General features: G+C 44.9%; 1 protein-coding gene across 1 annotated transcript in view; it reads left to right on the forward strand.

Moving 5' to 3' along the window:
- LAMA2 (laminin subunit alpha 2) overlaps positions 1-24,849 on the forward strand; it is a 755,002-nt gene that overhangs the window by 462,307 nt on the left and 267,846 nt on the right. Inside the window, exon 19 of the mRNA XM_015416769.1 lies at positions 22,761-22,972. Coding sequence (XP_015272255.1) covers positions 22,761-22,972 — 212 coding nt within the window. The remainder of the gene's footprint in view (positions 1-22,760; positions 22,973-24,849) is intronic.

The following is a 24,849-nucleotide window of genomic DNA, read 5'->3' on the forward strand; positions in this document are numbered from 1 at the left end:
AGTAGCGCAAATAGGGGTGTGCATTCGGATCTTCCCAAGCCAAAAACATATTCAAAAAATACCCTATCAATATTTTGGGGTATATTTCGGCATCCCAAAAGTATCCGAGATTTTTCGGGAACCGGGAAGATTGGGGAAAACAGCCGAGAGTCGGGAAAACTGCTCTGTGTCCCTCAGCTGCTTCCCCCCACTTCTTCTGCAGTCCCTTTAAACCAGCCTCCAGAAAAAAAAATGGGGAAACAGCTGAGAGGCAGGGAAACTGGTTTAAGCTGTTTTCCCCCACTTTCTTTGCAGTCCCTTTGAACTAGGTTGGTTTAAAGAGACTGCAGGAAAAATTGGGGGAAACAGCTGAGAAGTGGGGGGACTGCTCCCCACATCTGAGCTGTTTTTACCGGCTTTCTTTTGCAGTCCCTTTAAACCAGGCTGGTTTAAAGGGAATGCAGGAAAAAATCAGGGGGAAACAGCTGATAGGAGCAATGTGCTCCTGCTGCTCAACTGTGTTTTGTGGTTTTACTGCTCCTGTTTTCCCCCCATTTTTTTAAAATCTCAAGTCTATTGGACCTGGAAAATAGTCAAGATTCCTGAAAAATTCCAGATCCAAATATTTTGCCAGTATTGGGATCTGGGCTTTTTCAGAAATCCTGAATTCTTCTTGGTTCCAGTTGACTCAAACTGAAAAATTGTGTGTGGGGGGGAGTTGCACATGCCTAAGGGCAAATCTGAAAGACACAAGCCAGGTCACAGTTCAGAACAAGGCAAAGAACCAATGTCAGTCACACATGGGTTGTAAACAAGTTGCTCCCACAGTGTCTCACCTTTTCCTGGCTGCTTCAATCAGAAAAACCCTGCTGAATCATTCACGGGCAGGGGCAGCTCATCAGCTTACTGACTCATCCAGGGACATGTGCAACTCATCAATGGCTGAACAGTATGTGGCTGTCAGTCCTGATCCTGTAGAAAGGAGCAGGAGACCAGTAACACCTTAATGACTGACAAAATGTGTGACAGCGTATGAGCTTTTGTGAGTCCTGATCTTGTGGTGGCTCAAGCTCACAGGCAAAGATTGATCAATGCTGGGGCGCCAACCACATGCTACAGTGCAGGCCCTGCACCTCTCTCTGGGCCCACCTTCTCCAGCATTCCCAGGGCTCTGGTGATCCTGGAGGTAAGGATGGTGGCTGCAGAAATTCTTCTTCTGGTCCTGCATTGCAGGACTGTGGGTGTGGCAGACTGATTTGAGCCCATGACTCCCCCTCTGCACTTGACGAAGTGTCCTCCTTATCCAGCGGGGCTTCCTGCAGCATCCGAGGGCTGGAACCAGCTTCATCTGTCTCCTCCTCATCTGAGGAGGTGTTGTCAGGCAGACCCAGGACACTCATAGCCATCCACTGTATGTCAGACAGGAGACATACAGAGAGGACCCACCAGTGATGCTCCAGTGTCTGGGCAGACCTCTATATGAGGAAGCAATCCCTGGTGTACTTTGAACATCATCTTGAACTTGGCTCAGAAACTAACTGGAAACCAGAGTAAATGGTAAACAGTATGGGTAACATGCTCCCTGCAGCTTGAATTATACTGCTGGTCTATGGCTGGCAGCAAAATCTAAAAGAACTATCTTTGGATTTTAAAATGTAAAAGCACTGTTATTTGAACAGGACAATAATGTAGTGGTGGTATATCCACTGTAGGCATATATTGTTACTCATCAAGAATATGCAAATCCTTGCGGCATATGTGTATAGGCGGCCAAATTAAAAGGCCCTTTCAAGAGGTATACTTAAAACATGTAACCTTTTAGCCATGCTTCCTTTGAGGTGGTATTTTTGCATTTTTTTGTGTGCGTTCATGTGTGTTTGTACCCCCGTACCTGGAACTTCATGGTGACCTCTGGAGACTCCTACTGGGGCACAGAGGACATTCAGAGAAGTGGCTTGATAGCCTGCCTCTGGCCTCCTGGCCCTGGTATTCTCTGGAGGTCTCCCATCCAAATACTTGCCAGGGTCGGCTCTGTTTAGCTTCCAAGAACTGATGAGATCAGGCTTGCCTGGGCTATCCAGGCCTGCAGCCGGGAATTTTTAAGTCAGGGGGCATTTTAATTCTTCGGGGGGCACTGGGGCACTGGCTAAATCAATTAAAGTAACTCATGTGCTTCAGCCAGCCCCAGAGGGAGGTGTGGTGCAGGGAGAAGGCAAGGAGAAGTGGTGGCACAGGGGGAGTCTGGGCTGAAAGGAAGTGGGGGGGGGCTTGGCAGGAAGTCAGGAGGGCAGGCCCCAAAATGCCCCACTGCAGCTACAGGCCTGGGGCTATCCATGCCAGGACTAGCCATGTCTCCTTAACAGCTGAAAAACCTGATAGATCCAGCTGGGCAGCCATGTTAGTTTTTAAGCAGTAGAACAAATTTTGAGTCTAGTGGCACCTTTAAGATCAACAAAAGCTTATTCAAGGTATAAGCTTTTGTGTGCACACACACTTCTTCACACTGAAGTGTGCATGCACACAAAAGCTCATATCTTGAATAAACTTTTGTTGATCTTAAAGGTGCCATTGGATTCAAAATTTGTTCAGCTGAGAAACCTGTTTGAGTACTCTCTGAGGCATGAAACCGAAAACTCAACAGATATAAATAGTCTACCATTTCTTTCTTTGTCTATCCACGTAGAGTTATTTTGGGCAAAAAGGCCCTGCCACAAAGACGGCTTAGGAATTCTCCTACTTATTTTGATGGCTGCTACTTCTGGGTACTATTTCTCTCTGTCTTTTCCTGTCTGGTGGCAAGTCATCGCCCTTCTCTCAGACCTGAGGGCTGGGAAAGAATGAATGCAAGAACAAATCAGCTGGAGAGTACTTTTGTGACCATTTATCAATGTAGGGGTCACTGACAACTCTTATCAGCAGCAAGTGGTATTTATAAGTAGAGTATATAAATTAGGGTTGCCAAATCGTTCTTACCTCGCGGCGGGGGGCTCCCGTTCATTGTTGCGCGCGCGCGCCACATGCACATCACCCGGATGTGACGTGATGATGCCGGGCATGCTGGGGGCGGGGCAACAGCCATTTGAGGGGAAAACTCTATGTTTTCCCCTCAAATGGCTGTGGCCCCGCCCCCAGCATGCCCAGCGTCATCACGTCACATCTGGGTTACGTGCACGCCGGGGTGGGGTTTCCCCCGGGGCCTGATTCCACGGCGGCGGAAATCGGGCCTCCAAAGCGGGGGGAAATCTGCCCCCCGGGGGGAATTGGCAGCCCTAATATAAATGCAGTAATCTGTAGATTAGCAACATGGAAGGAATTTGAATAAGTGATGGATTTCTTTTAATTGTCACGCATGAAAAATGTCCATGGCTATTTACTATAACGAAAACGCCAGCTTTTTGAAAACCTTAATTGTAAACTATTAAATGTAGATGAGTAATATCTTCAGGAACCTGTATGGAATCTCTTCTTATTTTAGCTCTTGGATATATCACATGTAGCTATTAAATTAACTGCCTTAAAATGATCTTTGTGGTCTATATATAATTCTGTATGCATGGTTTCTCCCTCCTACAACTGCCATCAAATCTGCTTTTCTGTAGCGATATCATTCTGTATTCCTTGTCCCCTCAGTGGCATGTCAGCTAGGGTCTTAGCTTGTGGTGAGGAGGGGGGTTGACTGCACCCTAGTGCCCTGTCTCTCTCACCAGCATCATCTTGGCAGACAGCATGGGAGCGGCCTGGTGCATCCTCCTCGACCATGACCTGAGCCGCCTAACAAGGGCCTCTGTGGGGGCTGGCTTATGCTAGCCTCCCCCAATGCCCTCTATATTACAGCAGGCCCTGCAGACCTGTCATGGCTTCCTCCAATGGTTGTTTCCCCCTCACTTTTCCTACCTTCATCCACCCTGTCACATGTTGGCCCTCCCAACTCCACTGGCTCCAGGGAGGCCGTTGCTGTTGGCAGTACTGGGTTGGGCAGCCCAACTGATCCAGGGCCATCTCGCCACATTTCTTGACACTGCCGGGGTGACTGGGGCTTCCGGGGCTTGTCTGGGACTGCTGTAGTACTGATTCTGCTCCCTAAGAGGAGCACAAATACCATAATGCCTCTCTGGCCAGTAGGGAAGCTGATGTCGAACAGGTTGTCACCCTAGCCAGCCACAGTAAAAGCGGAGGCAGGACTGCCACCTCTAGATGTGCTAGTAAATTAAAACACTTTGTAAGTTTTTTTTAATCAGTAGCATTATTTCATTGATTTATGTGCAGTGTGTTGAACTCTCCTGATTGGCCACTGGCAAGTTCTTTTTCCTCCTTATGGTCCCTACAGATACTGCTAAGAAACATCAACTTCTTGGTGCGCCTCTTTCCTCTAGTTTAGTGAAGCCACTTCCAAGCTGCTCCCCTTCTTCTGCTATCCCCCTCTCCTCTTCAATAAATTCAGAATGGCTCTGTCTTTATAACTGTTAAAATAACATCCTTCTTTTTTCAATCTCTGAATTGTTTCCTTGTTTTTGGGGGTGGTGGAATACAGCTCTCATATTTGAGATTCTTTGTTGCTGTGTCTTCGGCAGTGTTCGCTGGCCCCTGGTGGTGGTCAGCGTACACAACAGGCAGAATTCAACTTATCTCTGTTTATTCCCTGTGTCATCACCTTAGCCCAAAGGATCTCTTGAATTCAACCAAGGACTGATAGAGAAAGAGAAATTCAGTTAGAAATTGTTGCTTTCTGCAACAAGGAACCAGTTAGAGATTTAAAGAAAGGGATGATGCTGTCATAAGACCTGTCATGGCTTCCTCCAATGGTTGTTTCCCCCTCACTTTTCCTACCTTCATCCACCCTGTCACATGTTGGCCCTCCCAACTCCACTGGCTCCAGGGAGGTTTTTATACCCTGATTTTCTCTAAAGGAGTCTCAAAGTGGCCTACTCTCTCCTTCCCTTTCTCTCCCTACAACAGGCACTTGTGAGGTAGGTGGGACTGAGAGAGTACTGAGAGAACAGTGACTGGCCCAAGGTCACCCAACAGGCTTCATGTGGAGGAGTGGAGAATCAAACCTGGCTCTCCAAAGTAGAGTCCACCACTCTTAACCACTACACCATGCTGGCTCTCTTAGTGGTGAGAAAGACAGAAAAATTCTGAATTTGTTCAAGAGGGGAGAGATTATGGAAGAATGGGAACAACTCCAAGTATTTCTAGCAACCTAAGATGACCTTGTGAACCTCATGAATCTCATGGGAAAAGATCCCTAGCAATTAGGATTGCCAGCCCCCAGGTCCAGCTGGAGGTTTCCACGCTTTTGGGAGCTCCAATCTGCCCCTGGCCAGTTGGCCGATGGGGGAAGCCCCACCACTAAGAGCGACCACCTGCCCAGCCACCCTTCTCCATCCCCTCTTGCCAGATTTAAAGGGCTTCCTTCCCCTCCTGCCTTATTTAAAGGGCTTAAATCTAGCAGGAGGGAGGGAGAGGGGTAGTTGTGGGTTGCATGCTTGCTCACAAAAAGACCCCTTTTTGTTATAAGATTTTTATTAGGTTTTCCCTATTATATATGACATTGTAGGAAGGGAAGGACATAGGGAATGGGATAAGACATGTAGGAAAATCCCGTCAAGCTTATACAATAGCTGTTACAAATTTTCCATCTTAAATCTTTGTTTCCAGATCTCTTTTGTTTATATAATTTCAAAAGCTAATATTGATTAATCAAGGCACTAAAATCTTCTATTATGATTCATGAAAAAGTACATAAGAACATAAGAGAAGCCAATGTTGGATCAGGCCAAAGGCCTATCCAGTCCAACACTCTGTCACACAGTGGCCAAAAATACCAGGTGCCATCAGGAGGTTCACCAGTGGGGCCAGGACACTAGAAGCCCTCCCACTGTTGCCCCCCTCCAAGCACCAATAATACAGAGCATCCCTTGCCCCAGACCAAGAGCCCCTATCTATACCTTGTGGCTAATAGCCACTGATGGACCTCTGCTCCATATGCTTATCTAATTCCCTCTTGAAGCCGTCCATGCTTGTAGCCGCCACCACCTCCTGTGTCAGTGAATTCCATGTGTTAATCACTCTTTGGGTGAAGAAGTACTTCCTTTTATCTGTTCATGTTTTATCTGTACATGTTCTGCACAGTTCAAGTTAGATTTATCCTGAGTTTATAGTGATTATACTCATTATTCCTCATCTTCAGAATTTCTTTTCACCCAATCCTAAAATGGTGTCCAAATATCTCTCACATTTTGTTTACTTTGGTCTTTCAACGAGTCAGACAATATGTCAATTTCCACTGTTTCAAAATGTTTTGTCAAGAGTTCGTCTTTCGTTGGTATCTCTGATTTCTTCCAATACTTAGCATAAAGAATTCTTGCTGCAGTAACTATATGTATAATTAAGTGCTTAACTTTCTTATCTTTTACATTAGGCATAATATTAAGTAAAAACATTTCTGGTTTGAATGGCAGCGGTAACAGACATATTTTTGCAACATTTCATGCACCCTTCTCCAATATTACATCACATCTTTACACTTCCACCAGACATGAAAGAAGCTTCCCACCTGTGTCTTACATTTCCAGCATTTATCAGACATTCCAGGGTACATTTTGGCTAATTTCTCTGGCGTAATATACCACCTATAAAACATTTTATATGGATTCTCTTTAAAGGACACCGATTTTGTTATTTTAACATTTGTTTTTCATATTTGCAACCAATGATCAAGATCAATATTATGGCCAAAATTGACCATTTAAAGGGTCTTTTTGCAAGTGGGGCAGGGGCCATGGTGCACAGGCTGATTTAAAGGGTCTTTTTGCGAGCCGAGCATGCGGGCCATGATCGCCCCTCTCCCTCCCTCCCTCCTGCTAGATTAAAGGGCCCTCCAGCTGATTGGCAGGCCACGTGGTCCATGCCAATCAGCTGAAGCCCTTTAAATCTGGCAGGAGGGGAGGGAGAGGGGTGGCCAAGGTGGGTAGTCGCTCTTGTGGCAGGGCTTGGAAGCATCCCCGCTCAGCCCCGGAACACCTCCGAAATCCCTCCACCGGGGCGATGAGGGGACCTGACAACCTCAATAGTAATTTATGGATGTCATTTTCAGTGGGTAAAAATGGCGTCTGTTATATAACTTCATTTAAGCTGCATTCATCATAAATCTATACTTTTAAAAGTATGAATTGGATTTGGTGCCTCTAACACCTTCCCCTCTCTTGCTAGAAACATAAATGGTTTAAAGACTCCTGTTCAGTAGTTTAGAAAATCAGAGTACATTTTGCAAACCTAATGAGTTTTCTTCTCTCATATTGAGTAATAACCATTTGCCGAAGTAATCCACCTTGAATAGCATAACCTGATTCTTTGTGGCTACATGCTGTGCAACCCAAATGTGGCAATTTGCTTGGATGTACCCAAGGCAGAAAATAAAATGGCCTCATAGATGGCACCGCTAGGGTTGCCAACTGTCCGGGGGGGGGGGGGGAGTTGAGGTGCGATATGAAGTCCTTAATGGGACGTTATATACCATGATCACATTTTTCTGGTTAAAATATAAAAACAGTTTCTTTAGAGGAAAAATTGAACAGTGTTCAAGTGGAGGACTACGTTGTGTGCAAACAAAAAAAGTGTGTAACTCAGTTTGTTGAAATAGAGAAAATCCTCTGTGTGGAAGTACCTCTGGTGATGTTATTTACCTCCATGCAATGACAAGCTTCAGTTGCCAGTTTCCACACATTAAGTCTCTATTAAAGGGACAGGACATTTTTCTTGAAGCATATTGGCAATCATATTTATGATATTCAATTGGAAATGAACATTGGCTGTTATTGTCTATGGAAGGCAAATGAAATTGGTCTTTGTCTATGGTGAAATCATTTGCACTGGAAAATACAGTGAAAATCAGTTCAGTTTTATACTTGGAGTAACTATTATGACTATATTAGGGCTCTGCCGCCTTGGTGCCATTCAGCCAGTTGGATCTCGGCAACTAATGCACATGTTCTCTGGCAAGTCCTCTGAGGTGATCTAAATGACTATGGAGGTTACATTTGTAAACTCCTGTTCTTCAAAAGAGACAGAAGCAGATTCCATTGCCCCCACACATGCACACGTATAAAGTGGACAGCTCCTGTCCCCTTCTACTGAAAAAGGCCTCAGGTTCCATGGTAGTTGGATTAGCATGAGCAAGGACAATCTTCTGTTTTTGCAGAGAACGCTTGGTTCCCTGGCATCCACTCAGGGGCCTAGCCTCAGCGGTTCCTGGACTACAGCTTGAGGAAAGCTGCTTGAGGATATAGCTACAGTGGAGAGGGATAAGGAAACTATGCACAATATTGTCATTAGCTTTTCCAAAATAATTTGGAAAAATAATTTCTGTTTCTTTTCCATATACTGTTCTATTGCAGACAACACACTTTTTATATGGGATTTGCCTGTTAATGTCAGGTATTAATTTTCCATGTAACATTCTTTTCCATGCACCTTCCCATGGGTATAGCACAGTGAACCAGAAGAGACTAACTGAGCTGGAAAAATTCCTAAAGGGAATGTTTAGAGATGTAGTGAAAGGAGATTATATCCAGGGTTTGCAGGAAGTGTAGAGAATAAAAAACAGAAAGAGAGGAGAAATAGGAGTGGGTTAATTTTTTTTAACATTAAAATATATTCAGGATTCATTAACACAGAGAGAGAGGGACAGACAGACAGACAGACACCCCACCAGTATAAAGTAGCTCCAAGACACTTGAAAAAGGTTAGAACACCAAGTTTTATTATAACTTTAATTAACAGAGTCTGAAGTGATGAGAATACCAAAAAAAAAGTGATCAAAGTGGATTGTCATTAGTAGAAGTGTTATTTGTGACTAGCAGTTCAGTGCTCACAAATCCTTGGAGTATTCTTCTTATGACTGTCTTTGTGCATTTCTACTGGCATTATTGGATACAAGCCTGATATCTAAATGAAAGGGGACAAAGAACAAAATGAACCCAGATTAGTGAAGGAGAAAATGATTAATAATTGAAGAAACGATGCATCTTCCTCAATATATGTACAGAGAAATCATACTGCATTGGTCCACTGTAGGGTTGCCAGCTCTGAGTTGGGAAATTCCTGAAGATTTGGGGGGTGGAGCCTGATGAGAATGGGGTTTGGGTAACAGAGGGACATCACTGGTCCACCTTCCAAAGCAGCCATTTTCTCCAGGGGAACTGATCTCTGTAAACTGGAGATTAGTTAGTAGATCTCCAGCCACTACCTGGAGTCTAAGCAAGGCAACATGGGTAACCATGAAAAATTATGAAAAAAGTCAAACCTAGACTTCTGGTTTTGGCGTTCTGATGGTGGCCGCGGCCCTTGGGAGCTCCCGAGGATGTGGACCGTGAACTCATGGTGGGGAGGGGGTGTGATTGTCCGCGCCCCCCAGGAGCTCTGCAAATGGGCTCCTAGCCATGGGGATTAAGTTTGCCTCCCCCCCTGGCAGGCAGCCAGCAGATCGAGGCATTCTGGTGCCCTGAAGGTCCCCCCGATGAGTTCTAGAATGGGACAAAGAGCAGCACACCGGAACAAGCGTTTGGTGATCTAGCAAAATTTATTGATGAAAGTGGATAATCATTGAAATGTGAGTTGGAGTTTAAGCAAAACACTGAAGAGCTAGTCGAAAACCCACCCTTTAAAAGGGGGGGGGACTCTTCCCCGCTAAGAAAAGCTAAGCAAACTTTGGCAACTACGTTAAGGGGGGTGGACTAGTGAAGCAAGATAGACTGAAATAAAAAGCATCTAAGAACTTACCAAGCTGTTCTAAAGAGTATCAGAGACTGTGATAACTTTTACTAAAAGTAAACAATCTTCAAACATGGCGCCCACGAGGAAAGGTGTGAAAGACAAACAAGTGAAACCTAAGCTTCTTGCCAGAACTGCTGGCCCAGCAAGTCCTGTTCCTAGACAGGACACAAATACAGAGCTGCAAATGATGCTGATGGAAGCATTGCGACCCCTGCTGGAACAAGTAATGGCATTGCATAGCAAATTCGATGAACAGCAAATGCAATTAAATGAAATAGCCAAAAAAACCCAGACAAAATTGAACAAGAAGTAAAAGAAGTGGATGCTAACACCAAAAAACTTAAAAAAACAACTGCAGATGATGGAGAAAAAGAGATGGATGGAGGAGTCTCAACTACTACAGCTACAAATGGAGAGAGCAAGCTATGTCTTAAGATTTCAGGGTGTACCAGAAGAAAAGACAGAATCTGAAACAGACTATGTGTGATGCATTAGGCCCCATGGCAGACATAAAAGCAGATATTTTACGAAGCAAAATAGATATGATCTATAGGTCGTATTCTGAATTCACAAGAAAAAATAATCTGCCTGGGGAAGTGATTATAAGATTCTCTAGAAGACAAGTGAGAGATCAAATTCTCAAAGCAACAAATGGATTTACCCTGAAGATTAAAGACAAAGAAATAAAAGTGTTAAAGGACATCCCGTTTGAAATAAGAGGGACGAGAAGGAAATATAGAGACTTGGTGATATTTTTACAAAATAATAACATCCCATACAGATGGATTGTCCCCGAAGACACACTCTTCAAATTCATGGACAGAAAAAATTGACTCTGTTGAAAAGGCATGCGAATTCTTGCATCTACACAGTCATCCATCAAGAGAAGTAGAAGGCGAGAAAGAGCACCAAAGAAAGCAAAGAAGAAGGAGCAGCGGCATCTTCAGATGAGAACTCAGATTCCAAATTAGGGGCAGCTATCTTTTGAGGAAGAAAAAGTATAAAAAATGAGATGTTATTACACTCTGAAAGCTCTTACAGTGTATTATTATAATTGTCCCTTGGATTGCTTTTTAAGAAGTCGGAAGTGGTGGTGGTTAAATTTATTTTATAGTATAAATTGACTACTAGATGACCACATTCAATGAACTTGAATCGAACTTTGAGCTAAAAGCTAATTTGTTAAGCAGTATGTATGACCACCATCTCTTGGGTTTTTAGTGGGTTTTCTTTACTTTCTCCCATAGTACGTAGATCCCTTTCCCATTTTTCGTTGTAGTTTACAGAAAATGCAAATTAAAAAAATGGGGGGCAAAAAAAGTCAAACATTTAACAAACTTTAGTATCTTTTCATGTAAACAAATTCATTCTATGCATATCAATATCATATCCAAAATTTCAGAAAACATCCCAGAACCACGCAAAATAGGTGGGCTCAGATCTAAATTATTAATTCAATAAAGTGCACAGTGCCAATGAGTTATGCTTGTTAAACCTTAGTATAAATTATCTTTCATAAGATGGTTACTGACAAATAATGGTACAATGGATGTTAGTTTCAATCTTCAAAAGTCTCAAAAACTTTCAAGGACACTGTTGTTCAGTTCTCCAACAGAGCCTGCCACCCTTGGTATCCATTTCCCACAAAGCTTCTTCAAAGCAGAACAGAACAAAGTCCTATGTATCCATCTCAAGCCATATTACACTGCTCTTGTTGCCTTGCTTGTTCTTCTTTCTGTGATTTTCTTTTGGTTGTTACCACCTGGGGACTGGGAACCCTAGTCAAATAAGATCTATGGATTCTATGTAATTCGTATTGTTTATGCCAGTAAAGGACATATTATGGCTAACTAATGGAAGAATCAGTAGACCTTGGGTCAGTCATAGTTCTCTCAGAGCTGTTCTCTCAAGAGCAGGAGATCTCTCAGCCCCATCTACCTCACAGGGTGTCTGTTGTGGGGAGAGGAAGGGAAGGCAATTGTAAGCGGCTCTGAGACTCTGAGTGAAGGGCAGGATATAAATCCTCCTCCAACTCATTAGAATATTTCTACGTTGCCTCTTTAGAGTCCTGATCAAGGTGGCTTACAAATAAATTGCAATTAAAAACAACAGTATAAAACAGAAGCCATTAGACATAAGCAGCATAAAAACATCCATAAAAGAGACCAGACTATTAAAAAATTGATAAATTCTAATTAAAAGCCTGGGTAAAAGGGACTTTGTAACCTGGCACCTAAAAGAAAATAAGGTAGGTGCCAATGAGCCTCAAGGGTAAGGGCGTTCCAAAGGTGAAGAATGCCCTGTTTCTAGTTGCCACTCACCTTACCTCCTAAGATGGGCACAGAGAGCAGAGCTTGAGAGGCAGTTCTTAACTGGTGGGCTGGGCAATATGGGAGGAGATGGTCCTACCCTATCCCCAAGCCATTTAGGGCTTTGAAACCGTTGAATCCCAGAGCAAGGAGGCAACATCAGGGGAAGGTTTCAGCCTCTGTGTTGACCCTCCAGATGAACTGGTTGGCCGCTGTGTGAGAAAGGATGCTGGACTAGATGGACCCCTAGTTTGATCCAGCAGGGCTTATTTTCTTAGGAGCGGATAAAAGGTGCTACGTGCCGTGAAGGAGACCTGAGTCTGCATAAGAACATAAGAAGAGCCTCCCAGTATATTTTATTTTAAAGTTTTCAGATTGGACCACACTTGACTATTTGAATATATGTGTATGATAAAAAGAGAGAGAGGCCACCTTTCTTCTGCTTCAGATGGTTATGGGGTGTAAATATGAATACAAAACATCATGGATCTCATAGGATGGATTTTGTTTCTTTGCCCCAAGGAGCTCAAGGCAGTATGTATGGTCACACTTCTTTACTTTATGCTCACATCAGCCCTGTTGCAGTGCGTAGAGATGGACGGCGCCAGGACTTGTTCCCAGGCACTGCCAGCTTCTCATTTTCTTTAGAGGAGTTTTGGGAGCTCCCAAACTCCGCTGATAGACTGCAAAAGACGCCAGAGGCTTTACTCCCAGATACATTCGAATCTTTGGACATTAAACTTATACAGGTTCCCTTGAGGGATTTGATGAGTATGATCCAAAATACAGTTATTGTGGCTGTAAAAAAGGCAGTTGAAGAAGTTTTCCACTCTGTACAAACAGAAATGCAAATACTGATGCAACAGGCTACAATTAAGAGGGAGACAGACCAGACAACATGGAAAGAAAGAGTGGGAAAAAAGATATGACTGTTCAGAAGACATAGAGGAAACCTACAAGCAAGCTGACTGGCTGTACAAAAAAGAATTTACACCTACAAAGAGAAACAGAATTTTTAAAAAAGTGTGCCAGAGACTTCATAAGGGAACCATTGCTGATGGAAGCCCCAAAATAGTGACTTATCATCTCAGAGAGGTATAGCTGCTGTGCCATTGCCTCCTGTGCCCCGTCATACTTCCTGAAATCCCTTTGAATTACAAAGGAGGAAACATGATTGCATTAAACCTTTGTACAATCTCCATCCCGTTTGTAGGGAACAGCGTCAAAGGGCTCTCAGTCCAGTTTCAACTTTAATGTTTCTTTCCAGGTCTATATATAATAAGATCTCCATGGTATATAATTTGATTAGAAATGAAAGTTTTGACCAGGCAGATGTGACCAAACCCTGGCCAGAGGACTCAGATGTCTCAAATATATCTTCACGTCAGCTAGTTCCATCTGGGTATATGAACTTCATTGACCCCAAAATGGGGTATGGGGAGGGAGTTGCAGTTGTCCTTGGAGAATGTTTCTCTTTCACAGGTTCTCGGGGCAGACAAGGGCCAACTATGGTTGCTTATACTTTGTGTTGGGTTTCAGGGACACGTTAGAGATTCTGCTGGTATACTGTCCACCTAGCTTGCTGGTAGTTGCCATGGCTGAGCTGACAAGAGTAGGTCATACAGGTGGCATTGCAGAACCCAAATCTTACAGTGGTTAGAGAACTTCAACATCCACACTATGGTCACTGTGACCAGTTCAGCTTAGGACTTCATGACCACCATGACAAGCATGGGACTGACACAAGAGGGGTCATATGTTGGATCTTTTCTGCACTGGGGAAGATCTGGTAGGAGTGTTGATACTGCACTCTATGCCTTGGTCACATTATTGCTTGCTGGCAGTGAGGGTCATGATGCCTAGCTCCCTCTCAATAATTCTGGAGACTTTTGAGAGCCTGGACTGTATAGGCCCTGGTATCAGCCTGGAATGCTGATTTGCAGGGTGCTATTGGCAGAGTTGCTTCTTTGCACTCTTTACTCATATCACCCTGTCGGCCTGCATCCCCACAGATTGGGGCTTTGCAATTATTGTTCCAAAATATAAGAAAGGAGAAAAGTCGAATCCTGCTAACTATTGACCAATTAGTCTCCTCACTGTCATTAGGAAATTGTATTCTAGACATCTATATTGGAAACTCCTTGATTGGTTAGACCACAAAAACATTTTGATGGATGAGCAGACAAGTTCCAGAGCTAGCCGTTCCACTATAGACCAGTGCCTGAACTTGCACCATCTTGCAGAGAAGTATACATCTAAACCTAAGGGGGCACTTCATCCTGCCCGTGTGGACTTCAGAGAAGCATTTGACAGTATCCCCAGGAATATGCTTTGGACAAAGCTTGAGAACTCCTCAATAGACTGAAGACTATACATATTTATCCACTTGCTGCTTGAAGGAAGTGTCCTAAAAGTAAGATGCAGTTCTCAAGGCCACCTCTCCAATAATTTCCCATTTGACAGAGAGTTAAACAGGGTTGCATCCTGGCTCCTCTATTTTTTAACTACTACATCATCTCCTTGATTTTACACCTAAGAAATCCAAGCTTCCATTTCCAAAGTTTGTTGATAAAATGATCCCTACCTTACTATATGTAGATTATATTGTTATCTTATCCCATTCACAAGTGGGTCTTAGGAGAGCATTTCCTGCCTCCACTGCATATTGTAAAGAGGAGCAGCTTGCAATAAACTACCAAAAAAACAAAAGTCCTCATTTTTGTCAAAAATTATCAAAACCATAGATGGCAAATAGAGAACCACAACATCGAACTAACTAAAGTCTTTGGACATCTTGACATAGTCTTCCAGTTGTCTGGACATTGGAGAACTCAGGCACTGCACACTACAGAAACTGTCCACAGAGCAGCCTCCATTATTATAAGACTAGCAGCCAAGCCCATTGTAAAAACAATACAACGAGCTCTAGACTGGGCCGTGGGTGGGTGTCTGCCTGGGAAGGCCGGCCGGCTCCCTCCTCCCTCCATTTTGCCATGGGGCAGGGGGTACAGGTAGCTTGGGGTATGGGGTGATGGGGAGGATGATGCCTGAGGTCCTTGCCCTCCTTTGGCTCCCCCCTCCAAATATCCAGGAGTTCCCTCACCTGGATTTGGCAAGCCTACACCCCCCACCCCATGTTCATGAGGGACCTGGCAACCTACTGTCAATGCTGACAACAATTGTGTTGAGAGCCAGTGTGGTGCTGGGGATGTTGAAGTGGTGGAGTAGGACACCGACATTCCAATCTCCACTCTGCACTGGTAGCTTGCTGGGCAATCTTGGGGCAGTCAGATACTCTGAGCCTAACCAGGCTTGCAGGGTTGTTGTGAAGATAAAAGGGAGGCAAGGAGAATGCGGCAGGCCACTTTGGGCCCCCAGTGGCAGAAAGTTGGGATACCAATCAAGCATAGAAATTTAAACGTGCCACGAGGAGGGGCAGGCAGTGTGACTGGTGGCTTTGTGGCACACAGCAGCAGCGGAAGAAGAGCCCGGGACATGGGTGACTGACGTGAAGAGCCCCACTTGGCGCCATGACCTTTCCTAGCTCCTTGCCCCGAGGAGGAGCAGGGTTTGAACAGCAGAGACTGCCGCAGGGGTGAAGCAGCAGCGAGCTCGAGCTCCGAATGCCTTGAAGCCAGAAGCTGCCAGCCGGGGCGGGGAGTGCATGCCTCCTGGGGCCCCACTGCCATCTCCTAGTGGTGGTGGCAGGACCGAAAGGGGTCAAGTGAGGAACTTCCTGGGCTGGGCAGTTGGGAAGGGATGGGGCTGCCTCTGGCATGGAGCGCTGCAACGGGACATGCGGGACAACTCCTGTTATGCTCACCTTGCACTGAAGACCCTCATGGGCCCCCCTCACCCTCCTATCTTTTTGCAGCCATTCCCCCACCATTGCCACAGCAGGCCCCACATGAAGACCCCTGCCCCTGCTTTGCACCCCCCCGTGCTGCTTTGGGGGCTGGGGAGGCCCCGTGCCCTCCCTCCTGAGGGGGGTCATCTGCCCCCTGGGTGCCCACTCTCTCCTGCCCAGCAACAGCCCCGGGAGTGCCCCCCGCCTGCCCGGGCTGTTCCACGCTGCCCCCCCTCCGCGGGTGCCTTTGCAACACCTTGGAAGGTGGGCGGTAGCAGTGGTAGTGAGTGGCTCCTATTTATTTTATTTTTTATTTATTTATCTTTACATTTATATCCCGCCCTCCCGGAAGGCTCAGGGCAGCTCACAAGGGGCATAAATGCCTGGTTAAAACAATGAACGATATAAAACAATATAAAATACAATATGCATAATACACTAAAAAACATTGGTGCTCCAGAATTTCTTAACTGTAGATTTCAAGATGGGGTTCTGGAGTTTTTATACCAGAACAACAACCAACAATGTGCATCCCAACTGCACTGTCATCTGCCAAGGAACGTCTCACGCCCCCATTAATACCCACTCCACCGATGGTCAAGGTGTGGAGATGAGGGGCAGTGGTGGAATAATGGTGGCGGCGGCTCCTACTCGAAAGCCTGGTGGAAGAGCTCCATTTTACAGGCCCTGTGGAACTGCACCAGGTCCCGCAGGGCCCGGATCTCCTCTGGGAGCTCATTCCACCAGGTAGGGGCCACCACCGAAAACGCCCTGGCTCTGGTGTGGGACAACTTCACAACTCGGGGGCCTGACACTTCAAGGCGATGGAAATTCCCCGATCGCAGGGCTCTTGAGGGAACATACGGGAAGAGGCGGTCCCTTAAAGACTAACAGAATTTATTCCATCATAAGCTTTTATGAATCAGTGCTCACATCATCAGATGCATGATGTTATTTATACTCAAAGCTACATACATGCAAAAGATGGTCAGGAGTGCAGAGATGCTGCAAAGAGGGACTAGAATGAAATGACTGGCCTTTCTTTGTATCATCCCTCCCCCACTCCAAGCCTTTTGTTGCGTGTAACTTTCCATATAAAGTTTCAAGAGGGCTTTAAACTGACACCACAAGGTGAAGGAGACAACCAACATAGGGTTTAAATAAAGGAGAGCAAACAACAGAGGCCCACCTGGGAGGGCCGTGTCTAAAGCAGCCAAAGGTGCAGGGCTTCAGGTATCCAAAGCTTGGGTAATAAGAAGGAAGAGCTTGAGCTTCTAATGCAGACAGAGGGATATGATTTAGTAGGCATTACAGAGACTTGGTGGGATGATTCCCAGGACTGGAATGTAGTAGTGGATGGATGAGTAGTTCAAGAAAACCAAAAGGGTCGAAGAGGAGGTGGAGTGGCACGGTATGTGAGGAGAGGGTTTGTTTGTCAGGAAATACTGGAGGAGGAGGGTGACAGCCCAGTGGAAAGTATCTGGGTGAGAATGAGGGAAAGAAGGACAAACAGTATTGTGGTTGGAGTCTGCTACAGGCCTCCTGACCAGGATGAGGAGGTGGATGCTGCCCTCCTTGAACAGCTTGACAGGGTATCCAAACAACATGACCTGGTAGTTATGGGTGACTTCAACTTCCCTGATGTGTGTTGGGAGACAAACTCTGCAAAGCTTCCACAGTCATGCCTGGTCCGGCTGACAACTTCCTAAATCAAATGGTGGAGGAAGCTACAAGGGGCTCAGCAATACTCGACTTAATATTGACCAACAGGCAACAGATGGTAGATGGAGTGAAGGTGGTGGGGATCTTAGGGGGAAGTAACCATGTCCTGCTAGAATTTCTTTTGTTGTGGGGGACCAAGGAAGTTTGTAGCCACATGTGTCTGTTGGATTTCAGTAGGGCAGATTCTAATAAACTCAGGGGCATGATGAGAATCATTCCATGGGCAAGACTGCTGGAAGGGAAGGGAGCAAGTGAAGGGTGGGCTCTCTTAAAACAAGAGCTCTTGCAAGCTCAAGCCATCGCTGTTCCAACAAGAAAGAAACATGGTAGGAGATCCAAAAAGCCAATGTGGATGAACTGAGCACCGTGTGATGTGCTAAGGGAGAAAAAGGAAATGTTCAAGAAATGGAGGCAAGGACATACCTCTTAAAAAGAGTATATATGGGTTGCTAGGCACTGTAGGTCACTCATCAGAGAGGCCAAAGCTCACAGTGAAGTAAAGCTGGCCAGGGAGGCTCACGACAACAAGAACCTCTTCTTCAGACATATGAGGAACAAACACAAGATAACAGAGGCAATGGGATCACTGTTGAGTAAAAATGGAGAAACTCTGACAGAGGACAGAAAGGCTTTTTTAAAAAATAACTTTTATTTATATAATATAACAACGATTTACAGTGGCACATACTATTATGAAATCACTACAATAAAAACATAATTAAAAACACAAAAGAACCCACAAGAGCAATAAAACCAAACAGCTATTCAGTATATAGCTATAACCTTCAAATTATCGCAAAGTGCCTTTTTAAGCTTACTATGTCCTTCCATATATTCAAGAAAGGAAAACCAACGTTCCAAAAAAATCTGAGTGAAACTCTGGATTCTCTGTGAAGGATATAACTTCTGATATTTTGTCCATGACCTCATCCAACAAATTGCCGGGCCATCAGAACCTGGTGGTCTGACCATGGCACTGCCTTTGCAGTGATCCGGTCCACCATCACCCCAGCCACGAAGATCAGATCGAGCGTGTGACCGGCCCGATGTGTGGGCCATAACAAGTTGAGAGCATCCCAGTGCCGCCATGGACGATACTAGGTCCATAGCCTGTGCAGCATGCGGAGAGGTTGGCTGGGTGGCTGTCACCTGCTGGGCCTGGTGGGAGGGGGGGCACGGTGTGTGCCTGACCGCCCCTTTTGAGGAGGCTCAGCCCAGCCTTTTGGATGGGATTCGGAGGCCGCTGAGCAGCCCCAGGAGAGCTGGAGCTGGGCCCCTGCTGCTGCTGCCGCCACTGCCCAGCCCCTCCACAGGCCGGGGTCCCTGTTCTGGTCAGCTTCAGGGGTAGCAGCAGGGCTGCTCCAGAGGAGCCCAGCTGGGGTCGGGCACAGGAGCTCCGGGGCCCTGGAGGTGCGGGCGGTGGAGAGTCAAAGCCCCCTCCTCACTAGCTGACTGGAGGAAGGGGTGAGCAAGTTGCCTCAGGGGCCGGTGGCTTTGCTGGGACTGTCCCAGAATTGCCTTGGTTTTAAAAGGGGGGGAGAGAAAAAGGAGGTCTGCTTTCCCCACCCTCAAAAAAACCCACATCAGGCTCTTTCTAGCGTTCCTGCCTTCGGTGCGGCTCCCTGGCCCTCTTCGCCTGCCTTGTGAGCTGCCGAGGTCCTTCAGGGAGGGGAAGCAACTGTCTTCTGAGGGAATCTGTGGCTGGCAGTGGGTCTGTGGGCGGGACTCAGGGAACACAACCAATGCATAGGGACAGCTTCTGATTGGCAGTGCAGGCACCCAACTGATTTTGGCGCACATAGAACTTTGCCACCCCAAAATGGGATTATTATATAGGAGAGATTCTTCTTCACAAAAAAGGCCTTCTTTATCCCTGCAGTAGTCAAGGAAAGGTTGTCACCCAGCTTTGGTACGGTTCCCAGCTCTTTATTTATAAAGAAAGGCATCTACTGGAAGCAGTACAATCTAAGTTCCTATGAACGATCTTTGGAGTCCTGCAATATATTCTGAATCCCCTTCTCTGACTCGAGGCACGTATGTGGCTTGGAGGCACATATGTGGCTACTCACATATATCTACTGGCTAAAACCCATCTTCAGTCCAGTGGGTCTAGTACCCTTGATCTTTGTTGACAGCCACCACTCAACCTGGCTAAGAGCAGTTGAAGGGAAACTCTAGGAACATGGCCTTTCTCCCCAAGTTTTACTGCATCCTGAGTATCAAAAAGCAAAAGAAACAATTAAACAGCAGTTCAGGGATCATGCCGTACAATCAGACAGGGCTCAGCTACAGAGATATGCAGTTATTGTGCAACATGCTAAATGTTTTCAACCAGCAGATTATCTTAGAACCCTAGAGATCTCCAAATATCTGAGAACTTTTACCCTGGTACATTTTAATGCTTCAGCCCTTCTAGAAGGAAGATACCATCATGTCCCACTCTGTGACGGATAGCCGTTAAAACAGGCTTCAAAGTGCTGCACTATCAGAGTACTGGGAGGTGAAGAGTTAAATCTCAAGAATGGAGAGCTTTGAGTGACAGGCTATGCCAAGCACTCTGATTGGCCAGTTCCAGCTAAGGGCATAATTTTTAATTAGCTGGGTGCTGAGGTGGAATTGGCATTCTGACAGATTCCTGATTTGAGAGGAGAGATGATTCTGTACCTTAACTGCTGAAAATCTGCTCTGAGGAAGAATTCAGTTGAAAAACTGAAAGCATCTGAGTCTCAGCCTATGCTGAAATCAGTTTTACACAGACACAAGAACTGGGAATGAGATCCGGCAAGGTTGCTGGGTAGTGAGATGAGATTCAGGCCAAAGGAAAGGGGATACATCTTCTGGGAAATAAGAAGGCCGAGTTCAAACTGGCAGTTTGCCCCGATATACACATGTTTCAGAAACATTCCACAACCGGATTAAATGGGCCATTCACATGGGCACATCTGTCAGGCGTTCCCCACCCTTACTCAACCCGTCTTGTAACGCTTCACTCCTGAGTTTAAAAGATACCTGGTGAAAGTGGTAGCAAACCCTGGAAAACGCGATTATCCCAGGTCCATCCCACACCAACAAAGTGTGAATGCCAAAAGCCGCATTTTTTGTGTGTGCTTATGCGCTCATGCGCATATCTCCAGATTACAAAAAAAGAAAGCCGCACCTTACAGCCTTGCCTCTGGACCAACAGTGTGAATGCTCCCTTGCGCCTCCTCCCGGTATGCTCCCGCATAGGTCACTGCAGTGTGAACAGGAAAACCCAGAACAGTTTGTTCCTGCTCTTTTTTGCCACGACTCCCTCTCACTTCAAACTGCCAGTCTGAACTCAGCCGAAGAATCCATGCCCAGTTAAACAGGGAGAGTTATCTCTGGGCGGAGGAGATCCCTGGTCTGTTGTGAAAGGAAACTGCTTAAGACACCTCAAGAGCTAGATATAAATTAGGGGTTAAGAGGAAGGGAGTTAGGTACTGAAAGAAGGTACCAGCCTAAAGGAAATAAGAAGAGAAATAGGAAACTCTATTAAGAAGCATTGTGGTGCTTGGGAAACACAGGGGGAAAGCTAACTAAGAAAATAATAAAATAAGAAAAAAGAGAATAATAAAACAAAACAAAATAAAAATAATCTTCAATAACTGTCATTTGCTTGTATAAATAGGTTGGTAACCCTATTAAAGAGACACAACATTTTTCTCCAGAATTATTGGCAACCCTAGTTTTGCATCTATATTCCTCTCATGTCATGGTTATTCAAGATCATTAAGATTTGGCTGACTTGTTTAAAGCATGGAATCACTTGAACTTTATCATGTTTCTGCCCACATAGTCAGTTGCATCCTTTAAATGAACAACACTGGATAGATTGCATCCCTTTCTTTTTGTGCCTGCACAGTCAGTGGAAACGATCAAGAATTGGTTGTAAGAACTAATTGCCATGGGTAGACACTGAAGGCACACAGTAACATTAAGTAGCAAGTCTCAGCATGAAAACCTTAAACATTTTTTTTTATTTTTTAAAATAGGATGCAGATGGGTGGGGGGACATCAGCCTCAGGAAAGTTTAATTGTGTGAGAAAACAGTGTAATTGCATGAATTAGAATAATTGGCTCCTTGTTCACAACTAACAAGTAATGTGCTAAACTGGTAGCTGGTTGGACATAATTCGTTACACTTGACGAGCAGGCAAAACACAATCACAGCTGACAGGGGGGATCAGCTGGGAGTGGCTTTTATCCATCTACTCCCAGCAAAATAGCAATATGGTGAAGTTACAAAAATGGACCTCTTGCTTTGCCTCTTAACTGGGTGGGGCACATGTAATGCTTTGCTGCACTGCAAAAGTTAGTATGGGGGGGGAAGCCTATTTATCTTTCCCCTCTGTTAAATACTGGGTTCCATGGATAGTTTGACCCCAAGCCTAGTGATCAGCTCTGTTTTATTAGTGATTCAGCAAGAACAAGGCAAAGACAAAAGACAAGGATTTAGTCGCTGAAAAGTGACATCTATGTGGCTCAGAAGTACTTAAAGGACATTTTAATTAGGTGAAATTGTTCCTGCATTAATTTGTATACATTCATAATTTAGCACATTACTTTGTGGTACGAATGTACATTCTTGTTATGCAAACCATTGCATTCTGCAACTGTGTTTCTTTGTTAATATGAAAGGTTTTCTGTTTGTTTCTGTTCTTAAATAAACACTTTATGTCAGGAATGGGAATGTCAGTCTTCCCGGTTAGTTAGTATAGTGTAGCATCCTTGTTGGCTACTTGCACTAAATGGGCTGTGTTACAAAGAGTTCTCAAAATGGATCTGATTTCCTCCAGGGTGCCAACAGACAGGTTCCTTATTATGCTTTTATTTCTTTTTCAGTTCCAGTGACAAGGTCCCTCCCTTCCCCCTCCCCCCAATCCTACACTGAAATGTAATAACTAGAGGAGCTGGCAGAATTTCAGATAGTAACGAATCTGCAGTGCTGTTAAAGTAACTAAAAAAAGATGTAGAAGGAAAACCCAGAGACACTTGAAAGAAAATCAAACACTCTTTAGAGATTCATAAAACAACAAAACGGTAAACATGTCTCTTTCTTCCCTGACAGGCCAAAGTAGTGCTTTAAGATGTTGTGTCTGTTGCCCTAGGTGTGCAGAAGGCTATTTTGGACAACCTTTAATACCAGGGTCATCGTGCCAGCCCTGCCAATGCAATGACAACCTCGACTTCTCCATTCCTGGCAGCTGTGACAGCTTGTCTGGAGCTTGTCTGATATGTAAGCCAGGTACAACAGGCCAATACTGTGAGAAGTGCACGGATGGGTATTTCGGAGATGCTCTCGATGCAAAGAACTGTCAACGTAAGTCCTGGAGCCTTGCTTCTCCTGTCAGGAAGCATTCATTCCCTATGGGCATGGCTCACGAATGTCTGTCAAATAGGACATGCGCTGATTTGCATAGTATTACATGAAGTAAAAGGCACATTATCCAGACGCTGGTGGTTTCAGGATTCCTGACTCAATATGTCAGTGTTGGTTGAGTCACTGCATTATTTTAAATAATCAGCCCCTTTCTTTTCATCAGAATGTCTAAATGTGCCTATAGTTTGAATGTCTCCCAGACTGTACAGATAAATCTGAATGTGCTATAAGTTTATATACACATATAAGTATAGTAAATTAGTATGTATCTAATTGCATCCAGATGTTTTGGGGCCTCAGAAGAAACATTTTTATTGCCCTAACAACCTATTATTGCCTGTATCCTTGGTTTGTGCTCTTTTCATTCTGGATGCTCATTTTTATTTTGAAAAGGGCTTTCCCTCCATGTGTCTTGGATGTACATATTTATTTACTACATGGGGAAGGTGAAGGACAATCAGAGACAAGATGTTGTGGTATGTGTATTAAATTTCATAGACACACAACCCCCAACCAAATTTTCTTTTTTAAACAAATGGCTTTTCCCTCACACTCAGAGGTCCAACTGATAGGTGCATTTGGGAAGTGATTTTTCACTCAGGTAAAATTAGCAGAATTTCCGAGCTTTCGTTATAGTCTTGTGTTTTACCTTTTCTGTACTGCATGACTGGGCTTATTGTATGATTCATCTGGAGTTATTTGCTCATAATATTCCTTTCTGTCATTCACCCACTCTCTGTTGTTGATAGGTAAATAAGGTGGAACATGTGAATGAGTGGTCTTGTCTTGGGTTTCCTGGTTCTTTTTGCCTTCTATCTATCTGTCAAGACCTGTATCTGCATTAGTCTCTATTCAAGCTGTTTATTATGGGGGGGGGGGCATTGGTAAGAATCTCTGAAAAGGCAGACTAGGCCCAGAAATCTGTACTGAAAAGGCTAAGAATGGCAGCCCCATGTTATTGTTCTTTCTTTCCATCTGTAACATCAAGAACCAGCACTCTGAATTGTGCCTGGAAACAAATGGGTACCCAGTGGAGCTCTTTCAGCATCAAAGTGATATGATCCCTGTATTCAGCCCCTATAAGTTGCCTGGCTGCTGCATTTTGGACTAAGTGAAATTTCCAAACTATTTTCAAAGGCAACCCCATGTATACAGCATTACAGTAATCTAACCTGGGTGTAATCAAAATAAGGATCACTGTGGCCATAGCAGGTGAGTCAGCCAAAGCTAGTTAAAGGCCCTATGGGCCATGGAGGAGTCCTGAGCTTCCAACCATAGACCCACCAACACCCCCTCCTTCAAGAGTAGTGCAGTCCCCTCAAGGACAGGCTGTCTTTGCAGACCTTGAGCAGCTTCTCCATTGTCCAACGATACCTCAGTCTTGTCTGGATTTAGCGTCAGTTTATTGGCCCTCCCATTGCATGCCTAGAACCATCCACAGACCCACCTGACTCAGCATGTTGATGGTGCTTTTATCTACAAAATAAATTGTTAAAAAATTATAGCGGGCCAATGTGTTTTCCCGCTCTACTTTCTATGGGGGGCAAAATAAAAGCCTCCACCACCCCCCAGTGCAGAAAATCTCCTCTGGATACTGTGCAACTGCAACAGCAGTGGAGCTCACTTCACCACCATCACAGAGTAGGTATGGTAATGTGCTCTCCCCTGTGTTCAGTCGCATTCACTTTGAGTTTTCCTTCTCTTATGCCCCAGCCATCTGCCAAACTGCTCTATCACGCCAAGGTCCTCAGGAAACCTAGCCATGCAAATAAACCTTAGACATGAAAAAGACTTTTGTTTAATAGAAAACAAAAATG

Source organism: Gekko japonicus, unplaced genomic scaffold, assembly GCF_001447785.1.
Source record: "Gekko japonicus isolate JY-2015 unplaced genomic scaffold, Gekko_japonicus_V1.1 scaffold92, whole genome shotgun sequence".
Classification (NCBI taxonomy): Eukaryota; Metazoa; Chordata; class Lepidosauria; order Squamata; family Gekkonidae; genus Gekko; species Gekko japonicus.